This window comes from Triturus cristatus, chromosome 11 (genome assembly GCF_964204655.1).
Source record: "Triturus cristatus chromosome 11, aTriCri1.1, whole genome shotgun sequence".
Taxonomy (NCBI): domain Eukaryota; kingdom Metazoa; phylum Chordata; class Amphibia; order Caudata; family Salamandridae; genus Triturus; species Triturus cristatus.
The window spans coordinates 646,283,790-646,299,942 of NC_140594.1; the positions used below are offsets into that span (position 1 = coordinate 646,283,790).

The window sequence follows — 16,153 nt, forward strand, 5'->3', positions numbered from 1 at the left end:
CGTCGATATGGGGGTATTTGGCGTGGCAAACAGGACACCGCTTGAATGGGGTCCTCGATTCCATCGTCGAAGTTCGGTCGATGGTCGGATTTAATGGATCCGAAAATTTGTTAAAGCCGTGAAAAACTAGCCTGTAAACTGTCGATACCGATCGGGAACAGTACCGTCGAAAACTAAAGGCCTTTTGGCCTGAAAACTAAAGACTCCTAACTTGAGTCAAGATAAGCACATCCGAACCCAATGGCGGAAAAAAACAATCTGAGGATGGAGAGGATGCCCATGCGCACTGTGGTCCAGGGGAGGAGTCACCTATCTCAGGATCTATGCACAGATATGAATTCAGCAGCCCACATGCCTCGAACATACAGAGCTAGCTTCCTCCATCATTTAATTGTGAATGATTTATATTGGTAGGTTTCACTGGAAATGCATTCACAGCTGTCCAAGTACACAGCAGAAGATCAAAGGAACGGATTTCTTACGTGGAGAACAAAATCAAACACAAACATTCTGTCCCTTTAAACCACCAACTGAAAACACAAAGTGAATACATTTTTGAAAAACTATTAATCCATAGCCTTGAAGAGAGATTAAAAAACAAAGAAAATACTTGCCGGTATGTTCAAAGTATTTACAAACAGGCCTTTAAAATCAAGCAAAGTTAACACCAGTGCGGATGTACCTGTGACTGGTGTTAAAGTATATATTGCATATAACCTCTCACCTTGGCATAGACTTCTGTCAATGCCTGACCCAGCTTTTCAGGTTCGCCACGCAATATCACCGTCTCAGAGCTGCTTTCAGTAGGTGGGATCTCGACTGAGACTCCGGTTTTCTCCAGGATCTCTTGCAGGGAATTGCCTTTAGGACCGATGACGTACTTATGTTGAGACTTCTTCACTTCAACAGCAATTGTGGTCGTCTTCTTTTTCTACAGTGAGTTAAGGTGACAGGAGAATGAAGTTATTACAACTAGTTTAGAAGATACTTGGACAAACAAACTAATTACAGAGAAGGTCAAGAAAGATGCTTCAAAAACAAGATATGCACATGCATAATTCTTACAACTGTTAAACAGCTCTACAGGGACTTGCAGAGGTCGTCACTTGTAGCAACACATCACTCAAAGCCTAAGTACTTAGCTATGCTGCCCAGTGGATGAAGCTTGGTGCATCATGAGGCAATCATGTTTTCTTTGCTTGCAGTCTTTTTTACCTACTCTATTCTGCACATATAAAATTCTTAAAAGCAAAACAATGTAAGCGTTGAAAGGACTATGCTATTTACCAGTATGCATCTGTTCTTGGCATGTAGAGCTGCAGATCTACACACTATGCATAGATCGCCATCTGGTGTTGGGTCCGGATGTTTGCACTTGTTTTTGCCCTGGAAAGTTTTTGGAAGTCACGAGATGGGCGACTCCTTCTTAGGATCATAGTACGCATGGACATCGGCTCCATCCTCAGATTGTTTTTCGCCAGCCGGGAAATGATTGAGCTTTGTAAGAAACAGGAAGATGCCCTTGTATGCTGTATCTAAATAAGATAATACTGGAACAGATAAATGAAGCCGGGTGGGCGTGTGTAGACCTGCATCTCTACATGCTAAGAACAGATGAATACTGGTAAATAGCATATTTCGTTCGAGGCATGAGAGCTGCACATTACACACTATGCATAGATTGTACAGCAGTCCCATTCCTTAGCGACAGCCACCAGGATCTGTTGCAGTAGTCTGAAATAGGGTTTTGAGTACAGCTTGGCCCACACTGGCTTGTTGTTTTGATGAGAAGCCCCTATTTTTCTTGTAGAGTGGGCTCTAGGAGGAACAGTTAAAGTGCGTTTTGCTTTGTGGTAGCAAATTTGTATGCATTTAACAATCCATCTGGCTATCCCGGACTTGGATATGGGATTGCCTTTGTGTGGTGGTGAGAAAGAAACAAAAAGTTGTTCTTCGAAAAGGTTTTTCGAAAAGGTTGTGTTGTTTCAATGTAATAGAGCAATGCTCTTAACATCTAAAGTATGAAGAGCTCTTTCTGCGACTGTGTGGTTGCGAGAAGAATACGGGCAACTCCACAGATTAAGGTGGAAGGGGGAAATGACCTTAGGGAGGAATTTAGGATTAGTGCGGAGAACCACCTTATTGTGATGGATTTGTAAGAATAGTTTCTGAATAGTTCGGGCTTGTAGCTCACCAACTCTTCTTAGAGAAGTTATGGCCACTAGGAAAGCAACCTTCCATGTTAAGAATTGTAGCTCACATTTATGTAGAGGTTCAAAAGGAGGTCCTATTAGTCATGCGAGAACGATATTTAAATTCCACACAGGTGAGGGTAGAACTCTGGGAGGAATTATCCTTTTGAGTCCTTCCATAAAGGCTTTGATGGCAGGTACTCTGAATAGTGATAAATGTTGTCTATTTTGTAGATATGCTGCTATGGCAGTAAGGTGTAGCCGTATAGATGTATAGGCTAAGTTGCACCTTTGTAGGTGTAGTAGGTAGGTTATGATGTGTTGGATAGACACAGCTAGGGGATTGATGCTATTGTTATGACAATACATCACAAATCGTTTCTACTTGGCTGCATAGCAGGCTCTAGTGGTAGGGCGTCTAGCCTCCTTAATGACGTTCATACAGTCAGGAGGAAGGTTAAGGTAACCAAATTCTAAGATTTCAGGAGCCAGATCGCAAGGTTGAGCTGGGTCCGGGTGTCTGATCTCTCCACGGTTCTGGGTTAAGAGGCGTGGTGAGAGGTGTAATCTTTGGTGCGGAACTACTGACAGTTCCAGCAATGTGGTGTACCACGGTTGTCTGGCCCGAGTTGGAGCAACTAAAATGAGTCAGTGAGTGTTGCTGTAGTTTGCGCACCACTAGTGGTATGAATGGGAAAGGCGTACGCAAATATGCCTGACCAGTTCATCCATATAGCATTGCCTTTGGACAATGGGTGTGGGTATCTGGTGGCGAAGCTTGGGCATTTGGCGTTTGTGGGTTGCGAAGAGTTCTATCTGTGGTTGCCCCCACATTTCAACGTATGGTTGAAAAACTTGTGGATGGAGTTCCCACTCGTGGATCTGTTGTGTTTGACGGCTCAACAGATCGGCTATGGTGTTGGACTCCTGGGATGCGTTAGGCTAGAAGAAATATGTTCTGAGGTATAGCCCACCTGCATACGTTTTGTGCTAGCTGGGAGAGCTGCAGAGTGTGTCCCGCCTTGTTTTTGGATGTAGTACATGGCTGTCATGTTGTCGGTGCAGACTAGGACAGTCTTGCCTGATATTTGTTTTTGAAATGCTTTTAAGGCTAGGAATATGGCCAGTAATTCCAGGTAATTGATGTGGAATAACTTCTGTTGCGGTGTCCATCTGCCATGCATGGTGTGATGTAATAGGTGAGCTCCCTAGCCGGAGAGCGATGCGTCCGCTGTCATGACAATCTGAGGAACTGGCTCTAGGAATGGTCGCCCTTTGGAAAGGTTTTTGGTGTTCCACCACTGCAGAGAGCGATGAGTGCGACCGTCTACCAACACCAGATCTGTTAGCTGACCTTGAGCCTGGTTCCATTGGCGTGCTAAGCACTCGTAGAGGACACATCTGGAGTCTTGCGTGAGGCACTATGAATATGCAGGAGGCCATCATCCCCATGAGCTGCATGAACACTTGAGCTGGAAGAGTGATGCGGCTGAAATTTGGGTAGGAGAGCGAGAATGCTTGCTATCCTGGCTGGACTGGGATAGGCTAGCGCTTCTGAGGAGTTTATTGTGGCGCCGAGGTACTGTTGTGTGTGTGAGAGGGTTGCAGATGAGACTTGGTGTGGTTTATTGTGACCCCATGTCGTGGAGTAATTGGATAGTCGCGCGAGTGTGATGAACACACTGGTTGTACGAGCTGGCTTTTATGAGCCAGTCGTCGAGGTATGGGAAGACTTGAATGTGTGGTCTTCTTAGATGGGCTGCGACTAATGCTAGGCACTTTGTGAATACCCGTGGTGCTGTTGTGACTCCGAAAGGGAGTACTTTGAATTGATAGTGCTGCCCGTCCACTACAAATCTGAGATTTTCTTTGAGAAGCGTGTGGGAATATGGAAATAGGCATGCTTGAGATCTAAGGTGGCTAGGAAGTCGCCCTGTGAAAGTAGTGGGAGGACTTGCTGAAGTGTGACCATGTGGAAGTGGTCTGATTGTATGTACAGGTTTAGTGGCCTGAGGTCTAGAATAGGTCTCAGAGAGCCATCCTTCTTTGGTTTGAGAAAATAAAGGGAGTAAACTCCTGTGTTTTGTTGGTGCAGGGGAATTAGTTCTATTGCACTTTTTTGTAGTAAGGAAATTAGTTCTTGTTTGAGGAGTGACAAAGGTTCTGCGGACATTGGACGCTGTTTGGGTGGAATGTTTGGGGGTAGAGGTAAGTTCGAGACAGTAACCTGATTGCACTATTTGTCGCACCCACCTGTCTGTGGTGATGTTGGTCCACACAGGAAGGAACTGCTGTAGTCTTCCCCCGACAGGAGTGGAATGGTCCGGGGGAAGCGGAGGGAAGTGATTGGGCAGTGGTGGAGGCAGAGCGGGTGTTAGTCTTGCCTCTACCCTGGTTATTGTTGCCTCTGTATCCTCCTCTCTGATAACCTCTGGTGAAGGTGGATTGGGTGGGAGTCTTGTAGGAGGTGGATGGGGTATCAGACTAGTATCCCCTGGAATTGTCCTTGTAGGATGAGCGACGAAAAGAACATCTGGGAGCTTGTGATTGCAAGACTCCCATTGATTTGGTTGTGTGTGTCCTTTTTCATCTTCAAGGGATGCATCAACATTAGGGCCAAAAAGGTGGTGTTGGTCGAATGGTTGTGAGGAAATTCGATTTTCGATCTTGCTTGTATTTAGCCACCATTTTGTGTTCCACCGCCATTTTGTGTTGCCCTCACTCAGGCAGCACAATAAACAAAAGTTTTTCTGCTGATCTCACTGCAACGTGTCAAAATAACCTCCTGCCTCGGTTTACAAGACTGATGTCAGGGACTAGCTAAGTCCACTAATTCCCGTCTTTTCCGACTGATCCCTGTCTCAACTGTCTGTTGGTTCGCACCATTCTTTCCTGACTTTATCTTATCTTCTGGCCTTCGCTATTCTCTACTTGTATTCTCTCATTTCACAACTGTCCTCCAAAGCCTACAAATGTGTCCTGCCACCTGCAAGTTGAGTAGTAGATACTACCACTGATTAACTTGTGGGGAGGGGTGACAAAAACAGTTGGAAAAGAGGTGTATTTGGGTTACTTGATATCTTGTTTTCAAACTTTTTTCATTGGTTATACCTTGTTTTCAAACTCTTCTCATTGGCTATTCATGTATGCTTTGGGAGTGTTCTTGGTGAATCTATGTGCTATAAAAGATTGTGCGCCATGGAGTAAAGTGGCAGTCTCCTAAGAACATACCAGGTGTACTTCTGTGACAACTGTACTTAGATGCAGCTAACAAACCTGATCTTCTACGCTCAGAGTGTCCTTTGCCTCTGTTCAACGAAGCAGGTGAACTCAGGAGATTAAGGTGTACCCTGCGCCGCCAGGCCTAATTCAGCCTGGTTCTTCGGTTGTTTGAGGATAGAGCTTTGCACCTCAGGTTTAAACCTGGAAATGCATAGCCACGTGTGCCTGCGAAGGACGCCTATGTTTACTGTTCTGGATGCGGTTTCTGCCACATCGAGAGCACACTGGATAGAGGTGTTGGTGATAATTTTACCCTCTTGTATTAGGTCATTGGCCTTATGTTTGTATTTGTCCAAGAGGTGTTGGAGTAGGGACTCCAACTCATCATAGTGAGCCCTATTGTATCTGGCTAACAGGGCTTGAGTATTTGCGATGCGCCAAATATTAGCTGCCTGGGACGCTGTTTTTTTTGCCAGAGGCGTCCAGGAGTTTAGACTCCTTGTCGGGTGGAGCTGCATCACCTAATGTCTGCGAATTAGCCCTTTTCCTAGCATTTGAGACAACCATGGAGTCTAATGGAACAGGGCCCTTAATGCAAGCTGAGTCTGTAGGGGCAGCTTTGTATTTTTTCTCAATTCTAGGATTGATGATACTAGTCCTGACAGGGTCTTTAAATACTTCTGTAGGGTGTTTAATCACCCCTTTGAGCATGGGTAAAGTGGATGTGGACCTTTGGGTGGTGTCAAAAGGGTCCATTAAAAAAATCATCTTCGACTGGTTCTGTATGTAGGTCGACTTCATGGTACTGGGCAGCCCGGTGTATTAGCTGATTAAAACCCATGGTATCTTCAGGTGCGTAAGGCCTAGAGGGGCAGATGTCGTCTTGCGGGACATCAGGCGTATTATAGTCATCCCAGGGGTCAGGGGAACCTGGTGGACTGGGGTCATCTAGTGGCATGTTGTCACCGTCCCCTGTGTCATCATGTGTCGTCGTCATCTACCGGTGAAGGAGATGGCGTAGGAGAACGAGGTTGTGGAGGAGGAGAAGGGACCCAAAGAGGTGATGTGGCTATATCCCTCTTTTTAGGTGGTGGAGCTGGTGCAGGCATGTCCAGTGGTCTTTTTCTGGAACTGAGAGTCAATTGACCAGTTTTAGGGTCTTTAGAGTTTTTTGTTGAGGGTCTGGTCGAAAAAGCTGTTCTGAAGAAGGTTGGGTGTCGGCATCGAGGGCTTTTTCGGCGCTGGCTGCGGAGCGGTTTTGGGCTTCGAGCCGTGTGATTTACCAGTCTGTGTGCTTCTGCGTCGATGCTTTTTTCGGCTCCGAAGAGTCTGAGTCCGAACTTTTGGGGAGTGGCTTCTTCGTCGGCTCATAGTTTTTTCGGTGCAGGGGAGTCACTGGTTGGAGTCTTCGGTGCCGAGGGCTTCGTGGTGGAAGTAGCGGTCGGCCCAGAGGATGGGTGTGGCTTCTTTTTCGGTGCAGATTGGGTTTCGGCACCGGTGGCAGGCAGACTTGAGCCTGAGTCGCCGGAAGGCTTGCTAGGCTTCTTTGCCGGGCCCAGGGGCGGGGCACGGGAAGCAGTGTCGGTGTGCACCTGAGCCCGAAGGTGAAGGTGTGACCGAAGCCTTTGTTGTAGGGAGTGGGTCGGGGTCAACGTCTCTACTTCCGACCCGTTGAGCTGGAGTCACTTCTTCGGAGTCATCGGCTTCGGAGGCACTGATCAGCTCTTCTTCCACCCGCTCCTCTGGCACATAGACACCCTTCTGGAAGATGTCGTGGATCGAACTCTACGAACGTGCCATGGTCCTTTGAGCTAGTCGATCCCGGATGGTCTTCTTCGTGCGGAAGGAGGCACAAGCCGGACAGTCTCTGGCCTCGTGCTCGGGAGAGAGGCAGAGGTTACACACCTCATGCAGATCAGTGTGGGAAAACTTCGACCCACATAGAGGACACTTTTTGAAAGGCGTCCTTTCCATGAGCCAGATGCCAAGTCTCGGGTCGGCCCGAAGGCCTTGTACGATGACCGGAATCGAAGAGTAGTAGAGATGCGTGCCGAGTAGGGTTTGCGATCGAGACAATACCGTCGAAAGGGTGAAGGATTGCGTGTCCAAACAGGAATCGGTAACTGTTCCGCACTGGTGCGTGAGAAACACATCCGAACCCGATGGTGGAAAAAAGCAATCTGAGGATGGAGCCGATGCCCATGCGCACTATGATCCTAAAGAGGAGTCACCTACCTCGTGACTTATAAACACTTTCCTGGACAAAAACAAGTGCAAACATCCGGACCCAACACCAGATGGCGATCTATGCAGTGTGTAATCTGCAGCTCATATGCCTCGAACAAAGGGTTTTGCCCATTTAATCCCCAAGATTTCTCTTGCAACAACCTGGTTTTCACAGAGGGGCTTTGTTCCTGGCTCCTGACCGCCTGAGGGCAAAGACCATCACCCTCGGAGGTTAGAAATCTGTCTCGGCTGGTAGGCTAGAGGAGACCAGTCAAAGAGACCAGTCGGCCAACACCAGAGGCTGGTAGGCTTTCAGGGGACAAATCTAATGTGCCTTCTGGGAGTATGTATTAATAAATCTACTACAGGAATCAGAGTGGGTTTATAAATACAAGATGTGTGATGCCAAACATCCCTATTTTTATTGAAGCCATCATGTAGCTGGGGAACTAGTTTTGACCAGTGCCCAGCAAATGTTATAAAAATGGATTCCCTGTTCACTTGTACTGGTTGTAATGGATCGGACCAGCACAGGGGCATCTTCTCATGCAGTTATGCCCCCACATGTAGTACTAAGCAACCTGCCTTACCACTGTCAAGCTTGCTGTAGTGGTGACTTGCACATATTACATGCAGTGTGAGGCAACATGGCACACAGATGTGGGTCATGTAATCTTATCACTTTTGTATGCACCAAAACATGCAGCCTGGCATGGCAGTTGTGCATGTGTTTGGAGAGGCGTCCCTTAGAGTGGCACAATTTGTGCTACAGCCCTTGGGGTACCCTCTTAAGTACCCAAGGCCCTCAATACCTTTTACTATGGACTTACAGTGCTTGCTGAAGGTATTACCAATTGGGGAAACAATTGTACACTTGGAGGAAAAGATCTTGCACTGGGGATCTGGTTAGCAGGAACCCAGTGCACTTCCAGTCGAAATCACATCATATACCAGGCAAAATGTGGGGGTGACCAGGTTTAAAAGGGGCACTTTCATATGAAGGGTATATAGAAATAACAGTCCTGCAGGTCCCACACCACCATTCAGTCTCAAGAGGTCGAGGGTGGACAACACCTATGCTATAGTAAGTAATCTTGGATTTTTCCTTCCGGGGGAACGCGTTGAGGGCACAGGTGTAAAATTAGATAAGACTCAACCATTCTATGGCAACAGAAAGCTGCAGAAAGAACCTCAGCCTCGCACTCTCTCTGTAGCCCCTTTGGCAAAAAGGGCTTGCACTTCCTGCTGCAAAACAGACAGATGATCCTCAGTCAGTTGTTTTGGGGTGGAGGGGGTGGCATTGGAGGGGGGAAGGGAAGGTGGTGTGTGGAAATAAAGGGCAAGATATGCCCCCTTTGAAAAATGTACAAGACCCACCTCTGTCCAATGTTATTGGCCAACACCAGCAAGAAACGTCACATCCTGCTTTCCAACAAATGGCTGAGCTTCACTGATGTCACGCTAAAGGGGTTTGGCAGGCGGGATCCTGGTGAAGGGGAGTCTTGGGTGGGGGATGTGGAGGACTGAGTTGCAAGTTGCCCTTTCCTTTGCGGTGGTGGGCACCACAGCCTCGACCAGGACACTGATGGGCACCTCGTTGAGGTTGGATTGGCTGAATAGCAATTGGGCTGATGTGGTTGGCGAGGTGAAGCAGATAAGCCAAGGGAGTGCGTCATGGTCTTACTCTCCTTGAACCACTCCAGAGCACAATTCGCCTTGCCATCAAACAGGCGAGTGTCAAACACTAGGCCCATGGAGGCGTGGCCATACAGCAGACTAAGTTGGCTACCTGAAAGTGTGCTCCACTCCCCTCATCATCCGATGGAATCCATCCTCCTTAAGAGATGATCACATGCATACTTCTCATCTATGTGTTTAGGACGAGACTAGCTGCTGCCCCCCATGAAAATTGATTAACTTACCCTGCTGAATAACACTGGCAGGAGCGGCGATGGTTGGAGGCAATCCCTCATGGAAAGCGGCCTGAACAGCTGCCGCCCACTTCCGGCTGGGATTGCAGTACAGCTGTGTGGGCAAGGTGTCCAAGGGGCCCTGTGGTCCATCTACAGCTTTGCCCCAATGACTCGCAGTTCTGGGTCAGATTCTTCTGCCAACTCAGTGGTACCAGCATGGGAGGTGCAGCTGCGGGCCAGGTAGGCAGGAGTGTACTGGCAGAAGGCCCCTGGGGCTCTTTTCCTGCTGCAGTAAGCAGCTGGTGCATGGCATCCCCCCTAATGGGGCCAGGGAGGGGACATTGGGTGAGGCCTGCAATGGGGCAGATGGCCTCTGGTTTCAGCCTGGGCACAGCCTGGTCTGGTATGCTGCGTAGGATGTCCTGTGTGCCTGCAAGTGAGCCTGGAACTCCTCTGCCCTGGACCAGGCGGGGCTTGCTTTCGGGACTTGGCAGGGTCTGGTGCCCTGCTCTGACCTGCCCTTAAGTGCATCCTGAGTGAGAAGGCCCTCGACATCTACACTGGGGGATTACTGCTGAGCCTGTAGAAGATCTGTGGGTGCTGTTTGGTTGCCTTGATGTGGCCTGCTCCCCGGGTAAAAGACATCACTGGCTGGCCTTCCCCAAACTGTCCACTATTCTGCATTACTATCCTAGGGTGCACGGGAGCGGGCCTACCCTCAACTCATGATTATATATGGAATGTCATCATACTGAAGTGTGGGGCCCTTGCGGATAGCATGCTCTCTATTGCTGGATGTCTTGAATTGTAACCTGTGGGCACAACCTTACTGCTTGCTGTAATACCCACCTGAGCTGCTTTTGCTGGCGTGCCCATTCCTTCTCTTGCTGGTCACTGGGGTCTATGGAGACCACACATCCTCCGACCTGCTGGACTGCTGGAGGTGGCAGAGGGGGTGGCTCTTGCGAGTTACAAGTCTGATAACCTAAGACTTCTACGTATTCCCAGGTGACCTAGCTCTGTTGGAATATATGAACATCCCAGAGGTGGACTGGACTTAAATATCAATGGCTGGATGGCAGCCCCTTAGGGCATTGCTATGCCACGCACTACAAGATACCATTCTAACAAGTTACTTACCTTCGGTAATGATATATCTAAGAAACATTAGTTCGATTCCTCACCTTAGAATATCCCCAGGCGTCAGGCTGGATCCGAAAAGATGGTCAGCAATACCCTTGCGCGTCGCTAGGCGTCGTCTGCAGCTCCGCATCCGTCGTCGGCATCGTGCGCCTGGATGACGTCAGAGTACTTAGACAACCCCCTCGCGTGCGGACATCAGTTCTTGTACACAGCTTTCCGCGCCAGGAACGCACAGCCATGCAAGAGACCGACACTGGTGCCAAAAAATTCTAGGGCCCTGAAAGGGATAACTTCAACCCTAGATATCAGTTCGCAGAACGGGAAGGATGGGTGGGTCGGTGAGGAATCTAACTAACTAATGTTTTTTACAGATATATAGTTACCAAAGTTAAGTAACTTGTTCATCTGAAAGAAACACGTTAGTTAGATTCCTCACCTTAGAATAGATACCCCAGCAATACTAACCCCGGTGGTGGGTCTGCGAACCAAGATCACACCAGAAAGTCCTGGAGAACAGAACAGCCAAAGAAGCAGTCTCTCCGGACTTGACTGTCCAGGCAATGTTTGGCAAACGTGTGCAGCGAGGCCCACGTTGCTGCCTGAAAGATGCCCTGCAATGGGGCTCCCCGACCCAGGGCAGTTGTCGTCACTGTGGCCCGAGTGGAATGGGCCCTCAGCCCTACAGGAGGTTCCTTTTTAGCTAAGGAGTAACAAGCTTTGATACACAAAACGACCCACCGAGAGATGGTTCGCTTGTGCACCGCCCGCCCCTTCTTAGCGCCCACGTAGCCAACAAAGAGTTGGTCGTCCACCCGGAACTGCTTGGTGCAGTCCAAATAAAAGGACAGCGCCCGTTTTGGGTCCAGACGGTGGAGCCTCTATTCCTCTTTCGAAGGATGCGGAGGCGAAAAGAAGGTAGGCAACGTAACAGACTGCCCGATGTGAAAGACAGTTACCACCTTAGGGAGAAAGGAAGGACGAGTCCTGAGAACAACCTTGTCCGGATGGACAGAAAGAAAAGAAGGCTTAGAAGACAGAGCCTGGAGCTCACTCACCCTCCTAGCAGAGGTGATGGCAACCAGGAAAGCAGTCTTGAGTGTCAGACGAAGTGGCTCAAAGAGAGCGCACATCAGATACGTCAATACCAGATTCAAATCCCACTGAGGCATTACGAAAGGGACAGGAGGAAACATGTGAGTAATGCCCTTGAAGAAACGAGAAACGGGGGATTTGAAAAGAGAAGGCTGATCAGGAAGCCGTAAGAATGCAGAGATAGCTGAAAGATAACCTTTGAGAGTGCCCAGAGCAGAGCCCTGCTGGGCCATAGAAAGAAGAAAGAGGAGGACCTCAGAAAGAGGGGCGGAAAGGGGATCCACAGCCTTTGCTGTGCACCATGCCACAAATTTGTTCCACCTGCAGGCGTATACAGATTTTGTGGAGGGACGCCTGGCTGCCAGAATCACATCACAGACTTCAGGAGGCAAGTCAAATGGCATCAACAGTCGCCGCTCAATCTCCACGCATGGAGGTGGAGACTGGACAGGTTTGGGTGGAGGACCGTCCCCTGCGACAGAAGGTCCTCCTGAAGAGGCAGTCGTATCGGGGGATCGATCAACAGACTGAGTAGCTCAGGATACCAGTACCTTCGTGCCCAATCCGGAGCCACCAAGATGACTTGGGCCCGGTCGCGCCTGATCTTCTTCAGCACTCTGGGCAGAAGTGGTATAGGCGGAAAGGCGTACAACAAACCGCAACTCCACTCGCGACGAAAAGAGGCTCCGAGCGAGTGCTGCCTCGGAAACGCCAACGCGCAGAACTGCTGACATTGCGCGTTCTCTTCGGCAGTGAATAGATCTAACCAAGGCTCTCCCCACTGCCGAAAGAGGCCTTGCGCCACATCTGAGTTTAGACGCTATTCGTCATCCATCATGCACCGGCGGCAGAGTTAGTCTGCTCTGGCGTTCAGAGAGCCCGCCAGATGTTGAACCACCAGGGTGATGCCTTGATGTTCGAGCCATGTCCATAGGCGCAGAGCCTCCTGACAAAGGGTCCACGAGCCCACCCTGCCCTGCTTGTTGCCAATACCCCATGGCGGTGGTGTTGTCCGTGAACACCTGCACTACACTTCCTCGGACAAAAGGAAGGAATGCCTTCAGCGCAAATCTGATCGCTCTCAACTCCAAAAGGTTGATATGGAGCCGAGACTCCGCCGGAGACCTGAGGCCCCTGATCTCCGCCTCTCCCATGTGGCCCCCCCATCCATCACTACTACGTGCTTCGGTTGGGGGAGGGAAAGGGATCTGCCACTGACCCAATCGCGGTCCGTGAGCCACCACTGCAACTGTCGTGCAGTGCTCTCCGAGATCAAGACCTTGTCGGACAGGTTGCCCCGATGCCGGGCCCACTGAAACTTCAGGTCCCACTGCAGAGCCCGCATTCACCATCTGGCGTGATGCACCAAGAGGATGCAGGAGGCCATCTGACCCAGAAGCCGCAGCACCACATTGATGGAGAACCCCAGCAAATGCAAGAGGTCGGCCGTAGTCTGGAGGTGGGAAGACGACTGCCTGGGGCGAGCCTGCCTTCAACAACCAGTCGTCGAGATAGGGGAAGACCGGAACCCCCAATCTGCGCAGATGAGCTGCGACCACCGCCATCACTTCCGTGAACACCCGAGGGGCACTGGTGAGGCTGAAGGGGAGCACGGTAAACTGAAAATGCTCTTGGCCCACCGTGAACCGCAGTTAACGCCGGTGGGCCGGCAGGACGGGGGATGTGGAAATATGAGTCCTGCAAGTCAAACGCTACCATCCAGTCTCCAGGGTCTAGGGCAGCCAGAACCTGAGCTAAGTTGAGCATCTTGAACTTCTCCTTCCGGAGGAAGACGTTGACACTCCTGAGGTCCAAGATAGGGAGTAGGCCCCCTTTGCCTTTCTTGGGAACCAGAAAGTAGTGGGAATAATAACCACGACCTACTTCTGGACCAGGAACACGCTCGATGGCCCCCTTGGCCAAGAGGGCCGTAACTTCCTCCTGTAGAAGTTTCAAGTGGTCCCCCGACATGCGTTGCTACTGCGGTGGCATGGCTGGAGGGGGTCGCCTCGAAGGGGAGGGAGTAGCCCCTTCGGATGATTTGCAGCACCCACCTGTCTTACGTGATGGAACGCCAGTGGAGCAGGTGATCGCGAACTCTGTCACCCACTGGCGTGGAATGGGCCTGAAAGCACGGACTAGGAGGGCTTTGAGGCGGATGCTGCTGGGGTAGATGTGGACGGACCAGCACGTTGTCCCCCTGTACCGCCTCGGCGGAATCCTCAACCGCGTGGAGGTTGGTTCTGCGGCCTGTGGCTAGGCAGACGTGAGGGGGCGCCCCTTCCTTGGCCATGAAAGGGGCGAAAAGTGGACATTTGCGGGCGCGGGGCCAAGAGGCCCAAGGACTTGGCCGTAGCCCTGGAGTCCTTAAAGCGCTCCAGCGCACTATCCGCTTTGTCGCCAAAAAGGCGACTGCCATCGAAGGGCATGTCCATGAGGGTGCACTGGACATCCGCAGAAAAACTTGTGGACCGCAGACAGGCGTGGCAACGAAGCGCCACCGTGGTGGACCTTGCCCTACCCAGCGAGTCTGTAGTGTCCAATCCACATCGGATTGCATTCTGCGCTGCATCCCGCCCCTCGGCAAGAGCCTGGGCGAGCAGTGTCCGGGCCTCCTTCGGACACTGGGGCAGCACATCCTCCACCGTATCCCACAGGGAGTGGGAGTAACGGTCCAAGAGACATGCGGTGTTAATAGACCGCAGTCCCAAACTAAGGAAGGAGAACAGCTTCTTACCAAACTGTTCTAGTCTCTTGGATTCCCGATCCGGGGGAGCGGACGGGAAGGAGGTCTGGGAAGTAGAGGCCTGGATAACCAGGTTCTGGGGCGTGGGGTGCATGGACAGAAAACTGGGGTCGCCCGGTGCAGGGCAGTGGCGCCGGGCCACGTTCCGGTGCACAGGAGGTACCGTAGAGGGCTTGGAGCAGGTGCCCTGCAGAACGTCCACTAGTGCTTCATTAAACTGCAGCAGAGGCTCCGAGGAGCTTGCGGAAGGCTGGAGCACTTCTGTGAGGAGATTAGTCCTCACGGCCACAGCAGGTAGCTCCAGCCCAAGGGCTTCGGCCTCCTTGCGCAGCACCACAGAAAGTGCAGCACCTTCCTCCGAAGCCACGGTCGGAGGAGAGATGAAGCCAGTGACAGGGGAGGTGTCAAGACCACTGGCATCCCCCAGCTTGTCTGCCCAGTCCTGTGATAACTGGCCCTGCCGGGCCAGAGGGTCATCAGACCCCTCCCAGTCGTCACCGTCCTCAGATTCCTGGTAGACCGGTGGAATGATCAGAACCGGGCAGAAGATGAAATTGCCACCCATCAGCGTCAGATGCAGCGCCGCTCCGACGCCGGGCCCGGACCGGGAATGAACCGAGGAACGGCATTGTCCGAAGGCGGCACAAGAGTGAGGTCATCCGGCGCAGACTTGGATCCAGGCCTGGATCACATGGGGACCTGCGGCGTCGGGACCGGAGTCGACGACGGCGCCCGAGCCACCGGCTTGCTAGGCCTCCCAGTCGAGCACGTGGGGCCCGAAGGCACGCCGGCAGGCTTCAACGGCGGAGCCAGGCCACTAATGGCCGAGAGGAAGGCACTGATCTCCGCCGGAGTAGCGCCAGACCAAGGGACCGGCGGGTATGGGGACGGACGTGATTCCTGCGGCTCCGACGGAGCCGCGTGGGTGGTACCACCTGAACCCTCAGCAGACTCGTGAGACTGGCGAGGGGAGTCCGAAGAGCGATTATCGCCTCTTGGACTTCTTACTATGCTTCGACTTACCCGAAGACTTGGAACCAGACAAGTGGTGATGGCTGCGGCTCCGCGACCGGTCCCTCAACCTCCCCCTCGACCGGGACCGTGAACGGCGCAGAGCCGACAGCCTGAGCTCAAGTAGCTTGCGGGACCGCTCCCGCCTAGCCTTCGAAGTCAAGGCCTAGCAGTCGAGGCACGACTCAGCATCGTGGTCGGCCCCAAGGCAGTAGAGGCACTGGCGGTGGTGGGCCGTAAAAGACATCAGTGACAGGAGTCACAATGTCTAAAACCAGGCATCCTACCGGCACCAGAGTCGAGTCGACGAGAATAGACCAAAAAAAAGAGTCCAAACCGTTTAGTCAAAAAATGACTAAAAGGGGTATGCCCTTCCCGGATCGGCGCTGTCTGGCGCGGAAAAAAGAAGAAGAAGAACTGACGTCAGCGCGCGAGGGCAGCGTCTAAGTACTCCGACGACATCATCCCGGCACACAACGACGACGGACGCGGAGCCGCAGATGACGCCTAGCGACACGCAAGGGTATTGCGGACGAAAAATCTTTCCGGATCCAGCCGGACGCCTGGGGATATTCTAAGGTGAGGAATCTAACGTGTCTTTCAGATTC

General features: G+C 51.3%; 1 protein-coding gene across 4 annotated transcripts in view; it reads right to left on the bottom strand.

Annotated features, from left to right (window-relative positions):
• The window catches only part of HDLBP (high density lipoprotein binding protein), a 933,925-nt gene that overhangs the window by 720,697 nt on the left and 197,075 nt on the right, over positions 1-16,153 (bottom strand). For all 4 annotated transcript variants that reach the window (XM_085634158.1, XM_085634156.1, XM_085634157.1 and 1 more), the window contains exon 8: positions 725-931. In XM_085634158.1, the coding sequence (XP_085490284.1) occupies positions 725-931 (207 nt within the window). The remainder of the gene's footprint in view (positions 1-724; positions 932-16,153) is intronic.